The sequence below is a fragment of the Onychostoma macrolepis genome, chromosome 12 (assembly GCF_012432095.1).
Source record: "Onychostoma macrolepis isolate SWU-2019 chromosome 12, ASM1243209v1, whole genome shotgun sequence".
Taxonomy (NCBI): Eukaryota; Metazoa; Chordata; class Actinopteri; order Cypriniformes; family Cyprinidae; genus Onychostoma; species Onychostoma macrolepis.
The window spans coordinates 11496302-11522375 of NC_081166.1; the positions used below are offsets into that span (position 1 = coordinate 11496302).

Genomic DNA, 26074 nt, shown 5'->3' on the forward strand with positions numbered 1-26074 from the left:
CATGAGTGTTCTTCTCTTTATCAGGACCAGCAGTTCTGAGGCTTCAGTGGGATAGAGGAGAGAAAGAGAGAGAGAGTATGTCTGCATTTAGAAAGGCGATTTGCTTGCCCGTGCTCTGCTGGAGAGCACTCCCTTCAAGAGGAGGCATTTTGGTTGAAGCCTTCGGATGAATTAATAAAATTGTGCAACTAGAAAAGACAATTATAAGCATCTCCTGGGCATTACAGTTGACATAGAGGCATTTCTAAAGCCTGTCTCTGACAAAATCCAGCTTCTCTAGGGGAGCCTACCTTTTCTACAGGCAACTAACAGGCCTTTATGTGCTTTCGATTATAAACTGCTTCACTCTCTTCAATATTGTGGCTGCTCGTATCTTGGGTAATCAAGAGAAAGCTATTTTTGTTGCCGAAACGATGCCGCTACAGAATCTTTTCTCTTTCTGAACAATGAACAGTTTTAGCTGACACAAATCTCGCTTGCTTTTTATTCACGGTTATTATCTGGGTGATTTAATATGTCTTTTTTTTTGTGTAAATCTGAATGATAACATCTCTTTCCTTGTTTCTGTCTTTCTCTCCCTCTGTTTAACCACTTTTCTCTTTGTTATTATTCCCTGAAGCAGCAGATGAGCTGGGCATTGAGTTTATGGGTAAGGAAGTGACATTTTTTTATAGTTTCTTTAACCCCTTTTCTTTTCTGCCTCATTAACATGTGCACAGAATTACTTGATATTAAACTCTTTTGGAATTCTGACATCCTGTACTCCATCTTGGATCTCTGTTTATATTTTTTTACATATTATGTTTTTATATCATTCACTGTTAATTTTCTATATAATTTTAAATATTCTCAATAATTGAGAGACTTGAATTGAGATGCATCCGTCACACCGCAGAACCATTTAAATGGTTAATAAAAATTTAAAACAGGCTCTTTCTCGTATAAATTCCTATAAATTTAAACCAAGCATCGTATTGATGTTCGACAAATAAACACCCACAGGCTTCTCCTCTCGTTCTTGACCAGCATTAATGTATACAAACACACATGATGCTCTCTGTTCCTCACAGAAGCTTAATATTCTTGAGTTTCCATGGAAACAGAGCAAAAGAAATGTATTGTAAAGGCACAGGGCAGCATCTGTATGGGCGATGCGGTCTGTGCGGCTTGTGCGCATACATGTGTGTCTGCTTGCACTCGTCTGCACATAATGCTATGTATGTCGCTGTTAATTACTGCGAAGCCCCAAGGTTTGCACCTTGCTGAGGTGGCATGTTGCATAGCAAGTCTCTGGGGATTAGAAATATCACACAGCCCAGGGCTAAATACATGCCTTTACCCTGACAAACCACAGTATCCACAGACTTAAAGCAGTGTCAACAAACAGGAGCCCAAAAAACTGCTGTGAAAATGGATTTTCCACAGGCTTTCTCCCCTTCTGTATCTACACACCCTGCCCTACCGTCCTTTCTCATGTGCCTGACAACTGAAAGCATTTCTTTAAGTGAACGAGTGAATCCTGTGAAGTTTTCCATTAGTTGTGCTTCACACACTCGCCTCAAGATTTCCTCAAAAACTGTCAGAAAAGGAGAGATAGTTAAAGTGGAACTGATATGCATTTCCGCTTCTCGGAAAAGACTGCCTCAGTGATTTTAATCTGGATGGTGAGCGAGTCCAGTAGTGGCCATTACGGAGTGTTTTCCATGAGAGAGAGAGAGACGGGAGGGTGGAGGGGGTGTTGAGTGCACGTGTGCATGAATGGTCAGCTCTGTGCATCTGTGGCACGAGAGAGCATTTCAGTCACGGATTTGTGTTTGTGAGGGAGTCTAGCCATCTGCTCGCAGAGACCCTCCACCAAACCGGGGCTCAGTGTCCAGTGAGGACCAGTCTTTCGGTCCCTGCTGTCCCACTAGCTGCTCTTGGTTTTCCACCAACACTAGACACAACACTGTTTTGAATGGCCATTTTCTGCTCCAGTGCACAAGGATAGATACACATAGATTATTTACTGATTCTGGTGTAGTACAACTAGCTTTGAAGAACAAAGCTCAGACCTGAATTCCTTTGAACACCTTTACAATCAATTGAATGGCAGGATATGAGTCATACAGCAATCCATGTTCTGACATCTAGTGGAACTTCTCCCAGATGAGTACTAATCAGGATCATGATCCTTTAGAGATTATAGCTGAAAAAACTGAACTGAACTGAACAAATAGAAGAACACTTCATTTCCCTGCATGCTATTATTTTAACTTGTCAAGGTGACATTCCACTTCCTGTCATTCCAATTCACATTTCAGTTCAGTTCAGTAGTGCTTGTGTAGGGGCCTATGATTTCCGCAATGCAGAAAACGTAGACAGAATCATACTGAAGTGCGTGTGACTCTCACTGTGTTTTCAGTCTCTGCTGCCTCGATATGAGTACATGAATCAGTTAATTAGAGATGCATCTGATTATTAACATTTAATGAAACCATTAAAATGGAATCCTGAAAATTAATGGAAAACAGGATTTGGTAAAAATAAAACTGAATTTAAGAAAAAAAATTACATTTCAAAGGGCCTGAAAAAATGCTTTTTTTCGCTCTCTTTTTTTTCTTTACTTTAAATGAATTGCTGTTTGATATTATAAGTTTCATTATTTCAATTAATTAGACATGCTTTTTGATGAATAAAATTTAATTTAACCATTAAAACTCTAGAAAAATCTAAAAGTCTAGGGAAAAAAATAGAATCCAGGAAAATTAAAATGGAAAAAATGGAATCTGGAAAAAAATAAATAAAACGGATTTCATAGGGTACTACTGGTGGCCTATAAACCGATCATTAGGCCGATTCTTTCTTCAAACGCATTTCAAGCCTGCCCGACCTCTGACACATATGAAAGTCTAGCTGACAGCTCCCTGCTTGTTTCTCTGCTCTCTGTCCCTGATCATTAAATCAAATATTGTGTGCACATGTTTGCATGCTAGTTAAATGATAGAACTAGCCGATTAGTTTTGAGAAATTCTCTTTCCGATCATCTCTAAAAATTCATATTTTCTCGCACAGGGAATGTTTCCATTATTGTGATTTTTATCATTTATTTTACAACTTACGAGAGCCAATTAGCTAAGATTCTTTTGTTCAGTCAAGACTGGCATAGTGATGACTGTGAATAAAGCCTGAAGATGAGTGTGTGCTGTCCTTGTCTGTCTTTTCAGAGAGTGCAGAAACCTATCAGAGACAGATATTGTCCATCTTCAGCATAGCCATGGGGATCAGCCTGCTGGGAGTGGCTTGCATGGCTCTTTACTGCAAAAACAAGTGAGTCCAAATCATCCTTGGAAGCTGAAATGACATTGTTTCAACATAATAATTCTGAGTGTATTTGTTTGTGAAAGGAATATAACTAATAAAATATAAAAAGACAATTCAAAATTAATTGACATTGCAAATTGTATATGCAATGGCCTCTTCTATGATTTTCTTTAAAAAAAAAAAACATTGTTTAGTAGTTTGGCATAATCTTTTATAATTTCTTAGAGAATAAATATTTTAACAATACTACTTCACTGCTTATTAATATTTGAAAAGCTGTTGTCTGTAAAATCAGTCATGTGTCAAGGTCTCATGAAATAATGGATCATTTCAAAATTGTCGTGATAAGGTAAGGTTAGGTTGTAAAATGTCATGATGCAACTCCCCCAAAACATAATATTTTTTAAATTAACAATTTATGATATTTGTAGTAAGAAAAAATAAGTAAAAACATATTTTGTACGCATAATGTTTTTTTAAAGACCTAAGGAATATTTTTAAAATCATATAAAACCAACATGAATACAAAAAATACATTTCTAAGAACCTGTCACAAACTAAACTAGATTTTTAAAAGAGTTTTGCTTTTCTCATATGCTGACCTCTTGAAGTCTCAATCCAGGAAATGAAATTTTGTGGTTTAAAAATGTATTAACACTTTGCAGGAGACAAAGAGAGAAGCATCGAGCCCATCTGACCGAAATTCGCAACTTGAGGGACAGTACTGTCAACGCCTCTGGTCTCATGTCTAAATCCAGCCCCCGACTCGAGAGCGCCCTCCAGCTTCAGAAGGTGATGTCTCGCAGCTGCTGTTTGTTTATGTCCCAGAGAGCAAATCTGCATGAAGTCCACATTTGAGCTGACAAAGCACATAATGATTGTTTGTCCAAAAAAAAGCCTACATCTCCGCACCAGTGCGTATACCAAATATATACGTGTACAGTCGGAAATCAGGCTCCCCACATGTGCTGTAATGGAGATTCAAATAAATTCCCCTGTGCATAACAGTCACCAGTAATGAATACAATTGGCCAGCAGGCAGTTGGAGGAATGATGCCCTCCACGGCTTTACTGCTTTCCCACCTGCTCCGAAGATCCCTCAAACTGACAGAAATAACACTGCATGCAGCTTGGGGAGTAAACACTGCATCTATCTGATGCAACAGTCAAAGGCAGTCAGCCACCTAGCTGATGAAGAACTGGATGAATAGAGTTACATTATCCAAACTGGAAGATCAGTCTCTCTCTGCTGCCACTTGGCGGTTCATTCTCATCCCATACACAAATGTTGACGACTCACATTCCCATGTGTGTCATCAGGTCCAATGAAAGTGAGGAATCACGCTCAAATTATACCCAATGGTTAACATTTACATTTCTTTGCAGAAGTTATTTATATGAAAATGCATACAGAGCGTAAATGCAGCATATCAGATGAGTGTCACTCTTGCTAATCCAAGCATGCACAGCAAACCTTTAATTGGACCGCTTATATAATCATCACCGAAATCTGCTGAGCTAGTAGCAGATGACTAAAAAAGTAATTTAGGAAGGGGCTGAGAGGGGGAGCTCCAATCTTTTGTTAAGACTTCACTTGGATTTTGCATGTTTCACCCCTCCTTCAGAAAGTTCTTTACAATTACACCAGCAAGCGCTGCTGTTCTGCTTCTCTTCCTCTGAGTTTTCTCACCCTGCTGAGGCGATGAAAGGGTGGTCAGAAATCATCCAATTTTCTTGTTGGAGAGAAGAACAATGCTAACAGGTCCCCAAGGAAGCAGCAGTGTTAGAAGGACATGCTTTTTCTGCTGTAAGGCCCCAAACTAGTTTAAAGTCAAACTCAATCGTTTTAATGATGTTCCACAAGACAGGCTGAGGGAGGGAGATTTCACTAACTGGAATAACTGCATTATCGACTGTTTTTTCCAGCTCTGGCGACACTGGGAGGGGGCCTCGGGATACTTATTGCAGGCTGCTCTCGGATTGCTGGGTTGTTGTAAGATAATGGCTTTAATTTTAAGAGGGGACTGAAAAAAAAATTGTTTAGGAATTCATTAATGTAATCTTGTCTGAGATTAATTCCTGACTGGGGAAGTCGAAAGGAAGAATAATCAGAGTGTGTCTTGCTTAATCTGCAGTTTAAATGTAAAGTCTAATTAAAGTGGCTTTCCCTCACTGAGGGGCCTGTATATCGCAGAGTGAACATCTCCATACGGCCTCTCTTCAGAGTTCATGATCCCTTCATTTTGTCTTTGGCCTGCGTGTGTGTTCCTACGTTTATCTGTCTGTTCAAGAGAAGGGAAGTGAGATGAGATGCTGTACAACACTAAGAAAGCACAAGAGCAATCGTAGGTGTCATTTAGAGCTGGTTGTGTCCACACCACTTCATGAAATTAAGCTGCTTGCAGCAGCTATGTATGTAATACAGAGGAAGCATCTCTAATTTCTGAGCAAGAGCTTTCATTTTGTTAGTGTGTGTTATAACAAGTGGCAATCCGGCGCTGGAATTAGATTTTAATGTTTTTCTGAGTGGTTGTTGCGGTTGTCATCATTGACGGAAAGTGACTGTGTTCACATGGCTCCCAGATGCACACAGCTCGCTTTCCGTTCTAGTTAAGTCATGAAACAAAATCAAACAAATGTGCTCCCATTACTATTCAAAAGTGAGAGAAAGAGTGAATATTTTTATTCAGCAAGGAAGCATTAAATTGATCAAAAGTGACAGTGAAGACATTTATAATGTTACAAAAGATTTATATTTCAAGTAAATTCTTTTCCTTCGAGCCTTCTTTTTAGCAAAGAATCTAAAAAACATGTATTATGGTTTCAACAGAAATATTAGCCCAAGTAGCTAGCAAAAGTCTTTTCAACCATGATAATAAGAGCACCAAATCAGCATACAGTAAGAATGATTTCTGAGGCTCATGTGTCAAGATTCAACCTTGCTATAACAGGAGTAAATGACACTTTAAAGCATATTCAGCATATTATATATTTCACATTATTGTTGTTTTTACTGTATTTTTGATTAAATAAATGCTATCTTGGTGAACATAAACTGCTTCTTTCAGAATCACTACAAAAGTACTACTTCCGAACCATAGTTTACAAACCCGATTCCAAAAAAGTTGGGACACTGTACAAATTGTGAATAAAAACAGAATGCAATGATGTGGAAGTTTCAAATTTCAATATTTTATTCAGAATACAACATAGATGACATATCAAATGTTTAAACTGAGAAAATGTATCATTTTAAGGGAAAAATAAGTTGATTTTAAATTTCATGGCATCAACACATCTCAAAAAAGTTGGGACAAGGCCATGTTTACCACTGTGTGGCATTCCCTCTTCTTTTTATAAAAGTCTGCAAACGTCTGGGGACTGAGGAGACAAGTTGCTCAAGTTTAGGAATAGGAATGTTGTCCCATTCTTGTCTAATACAGGCTTCTAGTTGCTCAGCTGTCTTAGGTCTTCTTTGTCGCATCTTCCTCTTTATGATGCACCAAATGTTTTCTATGGGTGAAAGATCTGGACTGCAGGCTGGCCATTTCAGTACCCGGATCCTTCTTCTACGCAGCCATGATGTTGTAATTGATGCAGTATGTGGTCTGGCATTGTCATGTTGGAAAATGCAAGGTCTTCCCTGAAAGAGACGACGTCTGGATGGGAGCATATGTTGTTCTAGAACTTGGATATACCTTTCAGCATTGATGGTGCCTTTCCAGATGTGTAAGCTGCCCATGCCACACGCACTCATGCAACCCCATACCATCAGAGATGCAGGCTTCTGAACTGAGCGCTGATAACAACTTGGGTTGTCATTGTCCTCTTTAGTCCGGATGACATGGCGTCCCAGTTTTCCAAAAAGAACTTCAAATTTTGATTCGTCTGACCACAGAACAGTTTTCCACTTTGCCACAGTCCATTTTAAATGAGCCTTGGCCCAGAGAAAACGCCTGCGCTTCTGGATCATGTTTAGATAATGCTTCTTTTTTGACCTATAGAGTTTTAGCCGGCAACGGCGGATTGTGAATGAATGAATGAATGAATGAATGAATAAAGCATTTATATAGCGCTTTTATTGTGTATTGCTATACACCCAAAGCGCTTTACAATCATGTGGGGGGGTCTCTCCTCAACCACCACCAGTGTGCAGCATCCACTTGGATGATGCGACGGCAGCCACAGGACAACGGCGCCAGTGCACTCACCACACACCAGCTACAGGTGGAGAGGAGAGGAGAGAGAGATAGAGCCGATCAAGTGGATGGGGATTATTAGGAGGCCATGATTGACAAGGGCGATGAGTGTCATGGGATTTTTAATGACCACAGAGAGTCAGGACCTCGGTTTAACGTCTCATCCGAAAGACGGTGCTCTTTTGACAGTATAGTGTCCCCATCACTATACTGGGGCGTTAGGACCCACACAGACCACAGGGTGAGCACCCCCTGCTGGTCTCACTAACACCTCTACCAACAGCTACCTAGTTTTCCCAGGAGGTCTCCCATCCAGGTACTGACCAGGCTCAGCCCTGCTTAGCTTCCATGGGCAACCGGTCTTGGGCTGCAGTGTGATATGGCTGTTCACCGACAATGTTTTCTGGAAGTATTCCTGAGCTCATGTTGTGATTTCCATTACAGTAGCATTCCTGTATGTGATGCAGTGCCGTCTAAGGGCCCGAAGATCACGGGCATCCAGTATGGTTTTCCGACCTTGACCCTTACGCACAGAGATTGTTCCAGATTCTCTGAATCTTTGGATGATATTATGCACTGTAGATGATGATAGCTTCAAACTCTTTGCAATTTTTCTCTGAGAAACTCCTTTCTGATATTGTTCTACTATTTTTCGCCGCAGCATTGAGGGAATTGGTGATCCTCTTCTCATCTTGACTTCTGAGAGACACTGCCACTCTGAGAGGCTCTTTTTATACCCAATCATGTTGCCAATTGACCTAATAAGTTGCAAATTGGTCCTTCAGCTGTTCCTTATATGTACATTTAACTTTTCCGGCCTCTTATTGCTACCTGTCCCAACTTTTTTGGAATGTGTAGCACTCATGAAATCCAAAATGAGCCAATATTTGGCATGAGATTTCAAAATGTCTCACTTTCAACATTTGATATGTTATCTATATTCTATTGTGTATAAAATATAAGTTTATGAGATTTGTAAATTATTGCATTCCTTTTTTATTCACAATTTGTACAGTGTCCCAACTTTTTTGGAATCGGGTTTGTACATCCCCTGCAGTTCAGCTGTAATTTGGATTAATTAAAAGAAGTTAAATCAGGACGGACCCTGAACCAAAAGTGAAAAATCTTACTGCTGGACCAATAAGTCATTTTCAGGCCTCATTTAGAGTTTCATGCATACATCCACTGAAGTTGTCAAATTAAATGTCACAGAATTATTCAGGCATGTGAACTTGCTTAGAAAGAGTGATTTCTCCCTCAGCCCAGTGTGTGATGAATAATTAACGAATCAATGTGCTATTGAAATAATCTTTTTTTAACGATTTTAGGGACATTTATAATCTAATGCAACGTTATGCTCACTTTTTAAATTTTGAGTAGGCTATGAACAAATGCTCCACTACAGACCTGATCTGTTTAACCAAAAAATAACACATCACTTGGTATAGATTTTGCGTATCCTAATTAATATTCATGAGCTGAGCTGCTACCATTTCATGACATCACAGCCAGCACTTCTGTGCAACCACTCATCATTTTCTCACTCTCGTTTTTGTAACACCCATGAAACATTCCCAAATGGATGGAAATGACATGAGTCCTGACAATCAGTGAGGTCATCCGCTATATAGTTTGGTTCGTCTGTAATAATAATAATTATTTCCTGTTCGTCTCTACAGAGCAGAAGAGCCCATGGTTTCTCCTCTCCGCAGGCGGCCAGCATCGTTCTCAGCAGCTCTAAAGTTTCTCTACCAAATCATAATCGCAGTCTCTCCATGGGGAAGCGCTGCAGGTACTTTCCCAGAGCTTCACATCTATTGTAAAACTTCTGACACTCCGTCCCTCTCCACAGAATTGAAAGCAACGGAGGAAGAAATTTAATCAGCTCTCAATATGGCACCATATGTTAACATCAAAAATGAGCCACTTAAAAGAATTAGAATAATTGTAATTGGTAGCAACCATGATAATTGACATTTCCGAATTATGGTGGAATAATTTTCTCCACAATAGTTGTTTACAAGCACTGATTTATAGAAAGAATCTAACACAAGGCCTGAATTAATTATCTGAAATTCTAGCTTTAGAGCCATGTGCTAACCTAAGGCTGTCTCATATGAAATCTTTGTCTCCTTACTACGGAAGCTTTTATCTGTTTCTACAGAAGCTGCTCCTTCTCATCAAGCCCTGCCCTAAAACACAAGGTATCCAATTATCGAGCTGTCTCAAAGTGGACCCCGCCCATCTCTAGAGCAGGCCATCATCTCAGTGGAGGATCTCGAGATTCTCTTCATTCCTATAAACATCTCCAGGAAGTGGAGGTGAATGAGGTGATGCCACAATCTTTGAGAAGGTGAGCAATAAAATTATTTCTTTTTTTTTCCACCCCCAAGATCTAGCTACAACACTTATCAAACAAACACTTTATTTATGAATATATTTTCTTTGTTTTTAAAAACTTTCGAAAAATATCACATTTTGATTTAACTATGATTTAACTTCAGAAATTACCAAAACAATGGATGAAATAAATATAAACTCACATAATTTATTTTGTAAAAATGCCTTCCAGAAAATATCATGTCCACCATAACGACAATTTAAAAAAAAAATAATAATAATAATCATAAGTTTATCTACCTGGTTACCAATGGAGACAGTGTCGGTAATGAGCATGCTTGAGATAATCAAGATGTGGGAGGAACTAAAAATGAGTAAATATCACTTACTTAACAGAATATTTCTTTTTTAATTTTATCATAATGTGCAAGTATCTGATTGTGTGCATTTTTGATATATGAAAGGCTATAGCTATAGTAAATAAATGATTTCATTATTTGAAATGTGGTGGAAATGACACTTGTTGGATCAGAAAAATGATCATGAAAAATTACAATTCTCTTGTGATGCATGCTCTTTTTAAAAGTTTGGAAGTTTGTCTTTTTCTTATTTAAAATAAAAGAAATTAATTTTATTTAGCAAAGAAAACTGATCAAAAGTGACATCAAAAACATTTATAAGGTTACAAAAGGTTTATAAGATTTTCAGCTTTCTCTTAATCATGGAATCCTTAAAAAATATATAAAGCAGCACAACCAAATTAGCATATTAGAATGTTTTCTAAAAGCAAAGGTGGGTAGTAACGAGTTACATTTACTTCGTTACATTTACTTGAGTACATTTTTTCACGCGCTGAGTCGTCTGAAGCGGTTCTCACTCAGAGTTGTAACATCAGGAGCGCTGAAGACGTGGCTTTGGATCTACAGTCAGTTGAAAGCAAAGGCTATTGTTTGCTAGCTATGAAGATCTTTATTAGACGAACACCGCGTGTGCTGTCGGTTCCACAGGTATAGATTTGATTACAGTACACGATACCACTATGACATTACCAGTTTGTTGTACATGTACCTTACACATTAAATACATTGTATAATTTATTCATTAAATAAGCTGTCACAGAGTATGAAATAAACACCCGCCAAACCCGCGTATGTTTCAGAAGGAATGCCTTGCCTAGACACAATTAATATTGATATTTTCACAATATTTATGCTTGCAGAAATAAAGGCTACATTTGTTTACATTTTGCAGAACAGACGGAAAAAGATCCGTCAATGTGCATTTGTTTCGTTATGTTCAGATGTTCTGTAGCGGTCATGTGAGGAGTTTTCACTCTTCTCCGTGTCAGAGGTTATATACATTTATAATACATAATTAAACTTTAAAATATAATTTAATTTAACTCAGTGATGCAAATCAGAATTTTTATCAGCTGTTACTCCAGTTTTCAGAGTCATATGATCCTTCAGAAATATTGATTTATTACCAGTGTTGTTGAAAAAAAACAGCATATGCTGGTTAGGTATGTTTTGAAGCTGGGATGCTGGTTTATGCTGATCATGTGCTGGTCTTGAGCTGGTCGGATCAGCTTAGGACCAGCACATGACCAGTTTAAACCAGCTAAGGACCAGCTTAAATCAGCTCAAACCAGCATCCCATGCTACAAAACATACCATACCAGCATATGCTGTTTTTTTCAACAGGGAACAGTTTTGCTGCTTAATATTTTTTGGAACCTGTGACATTTTGTTCAGGGTTCTTTTATGAATAGAAAGCTAAAAAAGAACAGCACTGATAATAAATCAGGCTGATAAAAATTCTGATTTGCATCACTGAAATAAATTACATTAAAAAAAAAACATTAAATGTATTTTGAACGGCAGTGTGTGTGTGTGTATAAAAATTGATCTAAATATCTATATATCTAAATAAAAATAGACTATATTCAGTAAATGATCCAAAGTAACTAGTTACTAACTACTTGAGTAGTTTTTTTATCCGATACTTTTTTACTCTTACTCAAGTAACTATTCAGACTATTACTTTTACTTTTACTTGAGTAAATATTTTTTCAAGTACTTTTACTTTTACTTGAGTACAGTTTTTGGGTACTCTACCCACCTCTGTCTAAAAGATCAATTGACACTGAATTATACCGCATGAAGTTGCTGAAAATTGAACTTGGCCATTACAGGAATAAAAAATTACATTTTAATAATACATCAAAATATCACTGTTTTACTGTATTTAAAGCAAGGAAATGCAGTCTTGGTAGGCCTAAAAGACTTCTTTCAAAAGCATTACAAAATCTTACCGACCCCAAACTTTTGCAACACTATTTGACATTTTTAGTAGACAAATTAAGTCAGGTTTACAGGACCAAAGGTGCAAAGATAATTGAAGAAAACCCCATATATGTTAAGGATAAACACCATAACCTCTGAACTATTCCATATACAGTAGAACCAGATCGAATGAGATTTCTAAGGAACATACAATATAGAGTCAGAGAGTGAAACTGGATTTCATTGACAGGGCCCATGGCAGGAATAATGTCCTTCAGTTAAAGGGTTACTCCTCCCCAAAATAAAAATTTTGTCATTAATCACTTACCCCCATGTCGTTCCAAACCAGTAAAACCTTCATTCGTCTTCAGAACACTTCGGCTGACACAGAAGAGCGCAGTTTACATTCTCCAATATGGCACTACGCTGACGCCTAGGAGACGAATTGTTGAATAAATTTGTTATTTTTGGTTTTTTTTGCGTACAAAAAGGATGCACGTAAAAAAATAAATAAAATAAAAAAATAAATTAAAAAAAAGATGCACGTAGCTTCATAACGTTACGGTTGAACCACTTGTGGCAGATGGACTATTATGACGACGTCTTTCATACTTTTCTGGGCCTTGAAAGTGAAAATTGTTTGGCAGTCAATGGGACAGTCACAAGGGTTTTCATCCAAAATATCTTAAATTGTGTTCCAAAGATGAGCGAAGCTTTTACGGCTTTGGAATGACATGGGGGTAAGTGATTAATGACAAAATTTTCATTTTGGGGTGGAGTAACCCTTTAAGTAGGGTGTATGTGTGCAAGTAGCACTTACTCCTTAATTTCCAAGCAATGCTCTCATTACCATGCCAACTTGATCCAGCTTCACAGTGACTTGTAAACTCCACTCTCTGCCAAACTCTCTCTATTTGACCTATTTCCATAATTTACATTCTTAAACAGTGCAGCTTTGAGCTTGGAGACTCATTTAAGGGCTGTGATCAAGCACATACGTACTAACACGCTTACAGAAGGGGGTTTTTCTTTTTCCCAGTGTGTCAGCAGCAGGGCTCTCTGTGTTTTATTTAAAGTCTGTTGGGTTAGCTCGACTTTTGCTTAATTAATTTAAGCTCATGTCTGAAAGAACAACCCATGGGTAACCCCTCCAGAGGGGTCCACGCTATTCAGCTATTGTTTTTATTGTTCATGATTAATTAAATATTGATAAGCCACTCTGAACCTTTCTCAGGCCAGTCTTGGCCGGCCCAGAGAAAGACAGACTGGGGCTGAACTGACCTATTTCTAGACTTAACAGCTTTAAAACACCAACACCATCCCCGAACCTCTCTCTTGTTGCCATGGAGACACCCTCCAGACTAATGGAGAAAAAAGAAGTGAGGAGAGGGGGGAAAGAGAGAGATGGGCACGCAGAGCTCGCTTATCCCCCTCACTATGACAGCAGGACCCCCACAGAATGTTGTCAGTTTTATGAAAAAAAAAAAAAAACCTCTGCAAAGACACATATTTACCTGTCAGAGATGAAATATGGATTGAAACTGCGTGTGCCATCGGTGCGGTTATATTTAGATATTGTTTTGATTTGCTGCGATCTGCCGGATTAACCTGCAGCTAGAATACACTTTTAATACCCGTGCATTGTGTTATAGGGCTCAATTATTTAAGCCCTGTTATTTAACAGTCTTTGATGTCAGACAATAACTCAGTGGCTAGATGAGCTGGGGTTTCTGGGAAGTGACAAAACATAGCATTTTTATGTGTCTGATGCTTTTATATTCACTTTATACCAGAAGCAAGAATGATTTGGTGCTCTTGCAAAGCTGTACTGAAATGTCATCATGTCAAGGTTTAGATAAGAGGGTGATAAATGTGCCAGTTTGAACCTCAACGTTGAGAAACCCACAACATTTCCTATGATTCTACATCTGACAAACCCTAGATAACCCGCTTGGGTCACTTTGCAAGATCTGAGTGGTACTCCACGGCAATCTCCCAGCAAAATACCAAAAGATTTTTTTGGTTTGTCACCACAAGGTATGCTGGATTCGATAAGCAGTCCCCTCCTGCAGATCAAAACCACAGCTAAATGAAGTAGCATGGTCTTCATAAACTCGTAGGTCTGTGTGAAGAATACACAAGCTTTGATGGGAATGGCTTAAATCTAGGGCTGGGTGAAAAATGATAACGATAATTAGAGCGATATAAATTCCCTTGATAAAACAATAACAAGAGTTCGATAAATGTTCTATATAATGTTTATGCTCCAAAAGCGGAACGAAACAGCGCGACTCATTTGAACCACGCCACACAGACCATTTATTCGCTCGGCTCAAATTTCGAACAGCAACGCAGCGTGCGCTCACTAAAGCAGATGCGTTTACTCGCTGATGAGTCTCAGTCACGTGAGCACTAAACAGATCCAGTGTGAAGCGCTTGAATTCTGTGAAGAACACAATTGACTCTGTGATTTAAACTAGTTTACAACCAGGTGAAACGCTGTCCGCAACAAAACAGTCAGACAGCTTTTCAATCTACAAATCGCGAAAATTTACTATTGAATTACTGTAGTAACACTAACTGCACTATGGTATTGTGGAATAAATTTGGGATATTCATATCAAATTTTATTACATTATTAATGTAGACATGTATTAAATGTATTAAAGTAATAGAATATAATTACAGTAGTTTCTCGATTAAGCTGCAGCATTTGTGCATTTATGCTAAATGTATTTAGACTACTGTTTTTCATACCAATACCTAGAAACCATATAGTTACATTTTTACCATTGTATTTAATCTTGTATTTAATCTTCATTAATCTTGCCGCTGAACGCACGTCACACCTCTGTTCATCAATTTGCACTGGCTACCAATAGCTGCTCGCATAAAATTCAAGGCATTAATGTTTGCCTACAAAACCACCTCTGGCTCTGCACCCCTTTACCTAAATTCAGTACTTCAGACCTATGTGCCCTCTAGAAGCTTACGTTCTGCAAGTGAACAACGCATTATTGTGCCATCCCAAAGAAGTACAAAATCACTTTCACTGACTTTTTTATTAACTGTTCCCACCTGGTGGAATGACCTGCCCAACTCAATCCGAGCAGCTGAATTCAAGAAACGGCTAAAAACACATCTCTTCCGTCTTTATTTGACCCTCTAACTCTAGCACTCTCTATTCTAATTCTATTTTATAAATATGTCTTCTTTTTTATAAAAAAAAAACACACACACACACACACTTGACCCTTTATCAATTGCATATTTATTCTCTAACTGCTAGCTTTTCTTGAAAAACTAACACTAGCTTTCTATTTCTATTCTATCCACTTGTTTCTTTAAAAAAATAAATAAATAAAACACTAGGTTTCTTTATTCTATATTCTATCTACTTGTTTCTTTAAAAAAATAAATAAATAAAACACTAGGTTTCTTTATTCTATATTCTATCTACTTGTGTACTGCGTTAGGCTAACCGAGACTTGTCATAGCACTTGCATGTTGTTGCTTTTTTGTTGGTTTTGATTGCTTCTATTGTCCTATTTGGATAAAAGCATCTGCTAAATGACTAAATGTAAATGTAAATGTATTTAGGTGCTATATGTGTGGTTCATATTTAGAATAATTCAATTTCACCATATGAGATTGTTACAATTTTTACAGATGTTACTGTTTTTGATAATGAACACAAATTTACATCTACCTCCTAACTCAAGCTACTACTATTGTCAACTCAAGCCACTGTCAGATTTGCATTTCTAAGAGACAAAATTTTTTATTAATATTACAGCTTGCACTGCAAACTGTGTTGTAGATAAAGTAGGTGTCAAAGTCTGGCAACACAAACCTGTTTCGTGATTTGAAACAATATCACTCATTAGAACAGTAAAGCGTCATGTTCTGACCATAAAAAGTAGTTTAAAACCACAATTAATGGTCTGGATTTTACAATTTTTAATTGGGAGCAAAGATCTGCCTTTAAACTTGAAAGTAATAAACGTGAAATTTATCATGATAATAATCGATATCAACTGATATGCAAAATTTTATCATCATAATTGTTTTTGGCCATATCGCCCAGCCCTTATTAAATCTATGACTGAGTCATCAGAAGAGAGAATGAGCTCAGCTTTAACATTTATGCTACCACAGGCACGCAGCCCAGGCTGCGGATTATACATAATTACACTGAGATTCAAAATTCCCACCACCACCATAATTTGATCACTGCTGTGATTTTTATTTTTTTTTTGTTCTTAAATTGTTTTCACGACATTCTCAGTGGCCGAGCGATTTCTTTCGTGTGTAACAGACAAAATCAGTGTAATGGATAATGAGATGTAAGTACTAATTCCCTCGGTTTCTCGTCCTCTAGGTGCCAGTCTCACTCGGACAGCAATCAACCTAGCCGTTGCAATCTGAATATGCAAATTATGCTCTGCGCCCATTCCAAAGGAAAGATGGGCTACACCGACGTTCCGTGCACTCGTCTCGACCAGGGAACGACCTTTCCTCCCCCTTCTTTCCGAGCCCACTCCGTACCCATTATCCCCTCCGTTCAGGGACCTGATTTTGGGGAGGGGGGCGGGAACAAGCTGCATAACGGGGGTAGGGGATCTTCCAGCTACAACCTAATCAATCCTGAGACTGAGGCGGAGTCAGTGGCAAATTCCAGCCAATCACTTGCCAGCTCCTCTGTGGCGGTGCAGGATCCACAGACACTCACCTGCTCCGAGTCTGCACTGATGTCAAGGGGCCAAATCAAACACAAAAGCCTTGTTACCTACACAACAGCCTTGGGATCAGGCACAAGCTCCAGAAGAGCAAAGACTGTCATTTCTATGACTGTACTGGGATCAGGGGCGAAAACCACACAGTACGCCGCCAGCCTGCTGTCTAAGGCTACCGGAGGACTGGAGGGCCGCTCTGCTTTCGGGGAAGGACAGCAAGATGATGGTTTACAAACCCCGTTTGCAGGGGGCGAAAAAGACAGCTCTTTTTCTGACGGGGTTAGAGGTGTGGCCTGCCTCACATATCCCAAAAGCTGATTGGATAAACGCAAAGATTGCGTTGGAAACTCCACGTCGGTGTGAATGGGGCTGGAACGTCCCTGCTTGTGCAAGACACTTACTTTTGGAACTATTTTACTGCATTGTGAAGTACAACTACTTACAACTCAATTTAAAACTCTGACTTACTGACGACACAATGTGAATATATGCGAGAGAACAAATACTTTGGTGGGATGTTGATCTAAAGAGGTATTGGAGAGGATTTATATGCCACTATTTAACAAAAAGCTTAAATTTAGAAACCAAATAGTGTGTCATCTCAATGTTGTTTCTCTACTGTTAAGAAGAAAAAATATAATAGATGTCAAAACTATATGTATGTCATATATTCTATGTATATGACATACCGAGTGACGAAAATAAAGATGCAAAACATGGTAATGCAGAAGCTTTTTTTCCAATAACTGCTGTTCTATAATCTCAGCTCAGCTCTGTCTTTTTGTCTGTTTTGCTTGAGGTCTTGAGAAGAAAAACGGCAGTTTCTAAATAAAATCTGAATGTCACCCTGTCATTTGATCAGAGAGTATCTGCCCGTAACCATGCGATCGATGTTGTGCATCTCACACCTTCTGTTTTTAGCAGAGAGCTCGCCGAGCATCGCAGCCAGGTATCCGCAACCATCGCTTGCAACGATCCAACGAACGTGCTGAATGGAGAGAAACCGGCAGAGTCACCGTCTGTCTCCATGGCAACAGAGATCGGCAGAGTCAGATGCGGCAGCCTCTCTATCCAACGAGACCATCAACGGATTTAATCATTTACTTGTTTATCTCCTGTGAAAGTAGCTCTTGCTAATTAAGCCCAGACTCATTATTTTGCATCAGCTATTTTGAAATCGCAAAAGGGAAGGAAAAAAGTTTCCTTAACTAGCTTGTTTTTTTGGTTTTTTTCAGGTGAAGGTGGAATTAATCAGCAGAAAGATTAAAGCACGGTGTCATTGATGTCTCTCGTCGTGTTTACCTCAAACGAGGGCAACACGAGCGAGTCGCACCCAGAACGCTTTATGAATTATCGGGCTAATTTTCTGAGCGTGAGTCTCAGCGTGAGGTGACATTATAATCCAAATAAGAAAAAAAAACGCAACCACTGGCAGGCTGTGCCAACAATTTCTTCCAACCGAGCACCGCAGAAGCAACATTTGGCAATTTTTTTAATTAATTTGCAGACAAACATATTTGTTTTGCTCTCGTGCACCGTGTCTCTCCGCAGATCTTGTGTGAGCTATTGGCTTTGAAACTCATAAAGGGTGATCCTTTCATTTTGTGAGAACATTACATGTTCATGCACCAGCTTAATCTTCAATCTCAAGTCAATCTTCACTCTGATGGGAGGAAGCCATGAAAACACTGATGTAATGTACAAAGAGCCGGAGTCCTGTGTGTATGTCTTGGGGTTTTTTTTGGTAGAACGTCTCATCCCTGTGCTATTGCATCTGTTTGAGGAGCAGGCCCATTTCTCCTCTATGCTGATATATTAATAAAGGCAGGATGTTTCTTGAGGCAGGCTGCTAACATTAGAGAGAGTACAAGAGCACAGCACAACAGGGGTAGACCTACAGATGCTGGTGGGAAACATAGACGCAATGAGGGCAGTGGCAAGAAGTGAAATGCATCTGTCACCTGGAATGAGCTGCAGTGACTTCAAAATTACTCTTTTTGCCGCAATGTACCTTTGGTTTGATTTGTTTATTCACGCTCTCTAGATGGTTCGCACTGGGCCAGAATACAACTTGTGGGTAAAAAATGTGTAATTTTGTAATAACTGCTAAGGAAAACTCTTTCACAATTCAACTCACAGCTCAAACCAAAACTGAAGGCACTTTCTGATGGATGACTAGCTTTTTCATTATTCAATAGATAAAAGATAATGAATAATGAGTGCATTCAATGATACGGTAGATAAACAGATTGCTTATTTTAAATAGTTTTGGTTTGGATGTGAAAGATGCGAAGAACTTCTCGTGTTTAATAACAAAACACATTTTCTATTACAAATGGGATGCTTAAGCAATATCACACTTGCAAATCAATGCAATCTATGTGAAATGAAAGTCATTTGTACATATCCTGCAAAGAAATCTTAAAAAGGTCTGCATTTTTATCATGAAAAATCTGGTACTAAATTGGTTGTTTCATTGATTTGATCATTGCTGGCTAACCCAGGCATCATTTATATTAAATTCAGATGCATTCAGTAGTTCTTTAGCTAGCGTTAGCATCAATGATCTTCACTATTGTGGTATTTGTACTTTAAGTTCACAAAGAAGTACTTCAGGTATAGAAGTTAATTTTGTACTTGAAATACGAATACCACCATGTTAAAAAAACTGATGCTAATGCTAGCTAAAGAACATTTACATTTAGTCATTTAGCAAACGCTTTTATCCGAGAATTACTGAATGCATCTGAATTTCATTTAAATGATGCCTGGGTTAACATGATCAGCAATAATCAAATCAGTAAAGTTTATGTAAACTATATTGATACTAGTGAGTTTTAGAAAGCGGCCTACATTCTTGATTGATTCTAGTTGATTTACTAAAATAGCTACATTTAAACATTAAAACTGTTCAATTAAAACATATTAATAAAAACTATAATAGTATCTCAATGATACTAAAATAACACTGATATTTACAAGTAGTTTGAGTGTGTAGGGAGATGGACTCCATTGCATTATTTGCATTGTTTCATGGGAGTGGGTGTTTTTTGGCAGAATTTGCTCAGATAGAGATTACGTTGCAGGATCACGTGATTATTTAAAATATGAAAATTAAAAAAATATGTTTAAATAATGTGGGCTGATGGCTTCATTAACGACCTTGTTAATCACAGCTCACAGCACGTCTGTCTTTAAGGGTTTATAAGTTATTATTAAAAATCAAATAATCTGTGTACAAATAGAATGGGCTTTTTACTTCAGGAACCTGACTGTTATACTCTTAGCTTTAAGATTCTCTCCGGTACACATCTTTTCAATATGGTGAAATACATTAAGAAGGGTTACCTGCACCATACATACTGTAATTGAACATTTTTAGCATTAAAAGTACAATCTGTATACCATTCAGATGCCTCTTCACAAAAACACCCTTTCTTCACTTGTAAAACGTGTTAAATGAGCACAAAGTACTAAATTGCACCTTAGCGAAATGAAACTATACATCGTTAACATTCAGGATTGAGGCTTAATTTTACAATGGACTCTTCATAAAGCAGATGAAAGGCTTATATGTGCACAATAGATAACTCTGAATTCTTCCCGAGTGAGACAGTGCTTTGTGATGTGAAGTTGACATTGACAATGAGGTTGATTACATGCAAAAGGAACTTCCGATTCTCTGTGATTAACTACATCCCAGTGCTGGATCATTAAAACATACGTGACTACTTCAATATACTTCATGATAAATCTAGTGCTGTTGTTTACAAAAGTGAAAATTTCATATCTGTTGTTCTTGTTAAAGGCAAGTACCAAATGATTTAAGACACTTCTTAACACACAAGCGCATTTTGTTCTGCGTCTGAACATACTGTATAAAAGGTCTCCATAAAATGCAGTGAAATTACTTCATATCACGGAGTTGATTAAAAATTGTTCCGGTGAGAATACCAAGAAAGTATGTGATAGATAGAATATTAAAATATTCAAATGTATTTCATGGTAAATACAACCCATTAAATTGGATTTTCACAATGAAATTCCCAGTGAATAGACTGTTTTCAATGAACCAGGATTAGTGACATGTGACATAAAGCTTAGGCTGTCAATATCATAATGAGATACATATGATTTAAAAATGATTTACTGTAAGCCTTTCCTCTGGCAACACAGAATTAACAAATAACAGATGCAACTAATTTGTTAAATCTGTGTTACTCTCCACTCCATTCCAATTCCAATGTTTTTGACTTTTTGCCAGACCTAGCGCCAACTACACCCATACAGTGACGGATGCTTTGCTGACGAATACTAAAATGACTAACACATTAACTCATTTATTAAATATGCATGACTATTACTGCACATATGTATCTAGTTTTGCATATGCACATTTATTTAAATCTGTGCCTGAGGAGTTGAGATCCAGCTGCTGAGTTCCTCACCAAGGCTTCTTTCTCATCCCCCTAAATATCTTAAGAGTTTCAGCAGTCTTGCTCACTGGGGGGCTTCAAGACACTATTTTCATGTAAAGCTGCTTTTATTGTGAAAAGCAGCATGCAAAATAAATAAATAAATAAAATCTTAAGTAGCAACTGTTCTCTTAGTAACCACACACGGTTTCCATTTCTCATGCACATATCCACATTATCAGATGAAAGATAAGCATTATGGGTTTTGGCTTTGTGATGCCTCTCCCCACTGATGTTGGTGTGCTTTTTGAACTCGTGTACAGCAGAATTGATAAGAGCAATGAGATTATGCTTATGAGCTTAATTAGAAAGATGGTATCTAATTTCTCAAGCAAATACCATTACAGGAAATCATGAGCTGGGAAGAGAAGGGGCTCTATGCGTGAGTGCAGAGAGGCTAAATAACATGTGCATCGAGTCTCAGTGGGTGTCTCAGAGAAATTAGTAGCAGAAATACACAATTATTTCTAAATTAATAGATGTGATTATTTGCCAAGACTTGGGGTGTGAGAATTCAAATTTAAGTCGAGTTAATATAAAGGGAAAAACTGATCAATGATTTAGCTAATTACATTATGCATATTTTGCCTTACTGAAAAATACAAATTATTCTTAGAAATTATAATTATATTATATATATTTGAATGGAATTTTAGAAATCAATACAGATTTGTATTATTAAATTGTTTATTATTTAATTGTTAATAAATCAAATTAAAAGCACAAAATGACTTGCTGTCAGAACATGCTCAGCACAGTTTTACAACTGGAAGCTAAAACATGGCATGAAACTGAAAGCTTGGTCGTTCCAGGTGCTGCTCTGCTGCAGCTCTAAAGATAAAGTCATCTAAATATGGTTTCACAAGAACCTTTAACGCAACCAGAGGCATCACCTCTGGCTAAACCACACTGACTTCACATCTTTTAAACTGCCTCATGAAACTTTCATATGGAACGAATAATCATCACAATTACATTCATTTGATCTTGGGCTCCATGCATATGGTCATACCCTGAGGATTCCTCAAACAAAACTAACCCTAGTTTTCTTATTCACTGGTCTAGCCGATTTATTCACTTCAGTGGAAAAGAGCGCAGATCTTTGCAAGGAGGACAAGAAAAGAGGATACAGCGTGTTGAGGGAGCTCTGCATGATCTCTGGCAAATAAACACAATTCTGTAAGCTATTTTTGGTGTGTGTGAAAAAGAAGAGTGAACAGAAGGAAGAGACGGAGAACAAGCGTATCAGACACAGACAGGCACAAGAGAAATGAAGAGACAAAGATATACACCCTTCAACAATATGATGCCCTTCGTTGTTGTACTACACAATCAATTCAAATCACAGAGACGTTCATTATGCCTGAATTCACATTGTTAAGATGTCATTATAGATAAACATTTGTAAATACAGGGTTTTAAATATAGGTCTATGTTGATAAATCTAACTGCATTCTTTTAGTTTCCGTTTTTTTTTTGTTGTTGTTGTTGTTGTAAATTTCATCTTTTTTTTCTTTTTTTCAAATTGATCCAGCTTTCAGTAAATCTCATTAACGAGGAGAGGTATTCAAATTAGCCTAATTGAGTTTCAGATATCTCCTGCATATAATTCTCTTCTGTTGTGCGTTTCTGTATTCTTCTATTCTCATGCTGCAAAACAAGCAAGCAAGCAAAAGACAATGAGAAAGAAAACGACAATGGCATGTGGAAAAGGCTGGGGAAAAGAGAGACAAAGGTTGAGTGAAAAGAGAATGAGAAAAAAAGAAACTGTAAGAAACAATGAAGGGAACAGAAGAGAAGAAAACTTCACTGTGAGTCAGCCATTTGGAAGATTTCCCATTGTGGGGTCACAGGGTCACTACAGCTTAAACTAGATCCGCTGACCTCTTGGTCTCCTGACCGGTAAAGTGTTTGTTTAGGTACCCTGGCCTGGAGGTCAATGTTTTATCTGGACATGCTCCATCCTCGCCCTGAAAAATTTGTTTCCATTGCTGGAGATAATCCATCATTCCCTATTCAATGAGGGGAATAAACAGTTATAGATTTACAGGTTAGAAAGGGTCAGTCCTGTTATGCAGTACATTTTCATGTACATTCTCACAAATATTATTCAATATATATACTGTATATATATAAAAAAAAAATTAAAAAAAGAATTAATGAACATTGGGTGAATGTTAAATCATTTTTGGTTTAAGCAGATATAATACAGTTGTTCTCATAAATTTACATGCCCCTTACAGAATATGCAAAATGTTCATAATTTTAACAAAATGAGAGGGATCATGAAAATTGCAAAACTCCACAAGTCAAAATAATAACTGAATTTATAAAAATGACCCGTTCAAAAGTTTACATACAAAAGTTCATGAATCTTAATACTGTGTGTCGTTTCCTGGATGATCCACTGCTGTCTTTCTGTTTTGTGATAGTTGTTCATGAGTCCCTTGTTGGTGCCTGCTGTTCGTCAGAAAAATCTTCCAGTTCCTGCACATTCTTTGGTTTTCCAACATTTTCTGCATATTTGAACCCTTTCCAACAGTGATTTTGAGATTCATCTTTTCATATGGAGGACAACTGGGGGACTCATACATGACTATTATATAAGGTGAAAATATTTTCTGATGCTCAAGAAGGCAACACGATGCATTAAGCATTGAGCTTGGGGGGTGTAAACTTTTTTAATTGGATGATCAGGGTAAATTGTACTTATTTTGTCTTCTGGGAAACATTTTAAGTATTTATGTAGCTTCTTAAGTGCAGTACCAAATGAAGAAAATATGATCTTTAAACAAAATAAGAAAAATTTACACATCATCATCCTGTTCAAAAGTTTACACCCCTGGCTCTTAATGCATTGTGTTGCCTTCTTGAGCATCAGTAAATGTTTCCACCTTTTGTAATAGCTGTGTATGAGTCCCTCAATTGCCCTCAGTGTGAAAAGATGGATCTCAAAATCATACAATCATACTGTAAGCTCTAATCCCCAAAATTATAACAAAAAAACTTTTGAAATGTTTTACTTTACATGTAATGAATCTAGAATATATGAACGTTTCACCTTTTGAAATGTTACAAAAAAAAACTTTTTCACCATATTCAAATTTTTGGAGATGCACCTGTATATATATGTATATAATGCTATCAATGCTTCAAATCTGATTGGCTGAGAGAAGTGCAATATTCAAGTGATACTGGAACTCCAACCATTTCACCGTTTGTATCACTGCGCCACAGTAAGCTAATTACAAAATTGCAGACATGGCAAATTATACTTTTTTCATAAATGTATCATTTGATATTAGCTATGAAAGCTCATCAGATGAAGAAGAAGATAGAAAGAAATCGTAAACAGTGCAAACAGCAAGAAGTGCAGCTATTACATCTGCAGATTTAGCTGATTTAGAAAATAACATGTGGGTCATGAATTGTTGAAAGACATGTTTAGCTGAAAAACAGCTCAGCATCGACCTCAAACACATCAAGAAATCACAAATGAGCTCAGTGTGTGTGTGTGTGTATATACTTACATACATATGCACACACATACATATATACATGCCTACACACACACACACACACACACACATATATATATATATATATATATATATATGATGTTTGGTAATTAAATAATGGCTTAAATTTCAGGAAGTTTGTCAAAGCTATCCACAGGTTTCAGAAGACTATACTATATTATATTTAATATAGTACATAGAAAGTCAGTCACACAGGTTTCTATGATAGCCCAGAGTGTAAAAAAAAAAAAAAGAAAAGTAAATTAGGTACTTGTAATTAAAAAAAATTATAATATAAATGACATATTAAGCTATTGAATCACACTGTGTGCTATGAAGTTGCTAATATAAAAACTAATATTACAAATTGGAAATGGTATGGTAATAGTTATATAAAGTCACAATTATAATAAAAAGAGTGAAACCGCTTAATATGGTCACATTGTGGGAAATAAATAATTATGAAAGAAATGTTCAAAATGACGATATAAAATCAAAAAAACTTGCAATTGCCTTACCGTTTGTTACACTGAGGGTACCCTATGTTTGGAGTCACATGAGATGAGTAATTGTATTTCATTTCTGGGTAAACTAATCATTTAATATCATTTAATTGGCCGTCTCATTCATGGCCATCCATACATGCAGGGTGAATACATGTGGAGTGTATTAAAGAGTCATCTAAAATAGTGTTGTGTAGGGGGGAGTACTGTTATCAGGGCTCGAGTGTGCATTATATGCAGCTACTTATTATAGGATGGAGAGCTAGTACTACATCACCATTAGTAACCTCTGATGCCAAAAAGAAGATTCCACCCCCACTAATGCCTCATAGTCCAGCAATGCTAGAGAGCTAGATAAATATCCACGTGGCTGTTTTTCCAACCAGCTCCATTCTCACAATGAAAAAAAATGTGTGCTATGCAAGCTCTGATAAAGTCTTTACGAATGCAATAATTCAACATCTCCCATGGTTAAAACCGCCAGAGTGATAATTTTGTTTCAACAGAGAAAAATTCCCAGGTGTAAGATGTTTGTTTACTGTTAGTTTTCCCTCCCAAACCTTTTCGAAATATGCCAAGAATCCAGCGTGTAGAGAGCAAGCTCTGCGCCTCTGTAGTCCGAGGTTTAATACAACAGTAATTTGTCATGAATGGCAGTTCGTGTGGCCCCAACAGGCTTTGGATCTTCTCTGCAGTCTAGACAGCACTCTAAGAT

At 37.5% G+C, this 26074-nt stretch overlaps 1 protein-coding gene across 3 annotated transcripts in view; it reads left to right on the forward strand.

Moving 5' to 3' along the window:
• The window catches only part of nrg3b (neuregulin 3b), a 159985-nt gene extending 142282 nt beyond the window's left edge, over nt 1-17703 (forward strand). Inside the window, exons 4-9 of one of the 3 annotated variants that reach the window (XM_058793285.1) lie at nt 623-649; nt 3207-3309; nt 3969-4095; nt 9182-9294; nt 9667-9855; nt 16509-17703. In XM_058793285.1, the coding sequence (XP_058649268.1) occupies nt 623-649; nt 3207-3309; nt 3969-4095; nt 9182-9294; nt 9667-9855; nt 16509-17181 (1232 nt within the window). In that variant the 3' untranslated portion in view covers nt 17182-17703. Of the gene's footprint in view, nt 1-619; nt 650-3206; nt 3310-3968; nt 4096-9181; nt 9295-9666; nt 9856-16508 lie in introns of all 3 variants that reach the window. The other 2 variants (XM_058793284.1, XM_058793286.1) reach the window with 2 other exon arrangements.
• The last annotated feature ends 8371 nt before the right edge of the window (nt 17704-26074 follow it).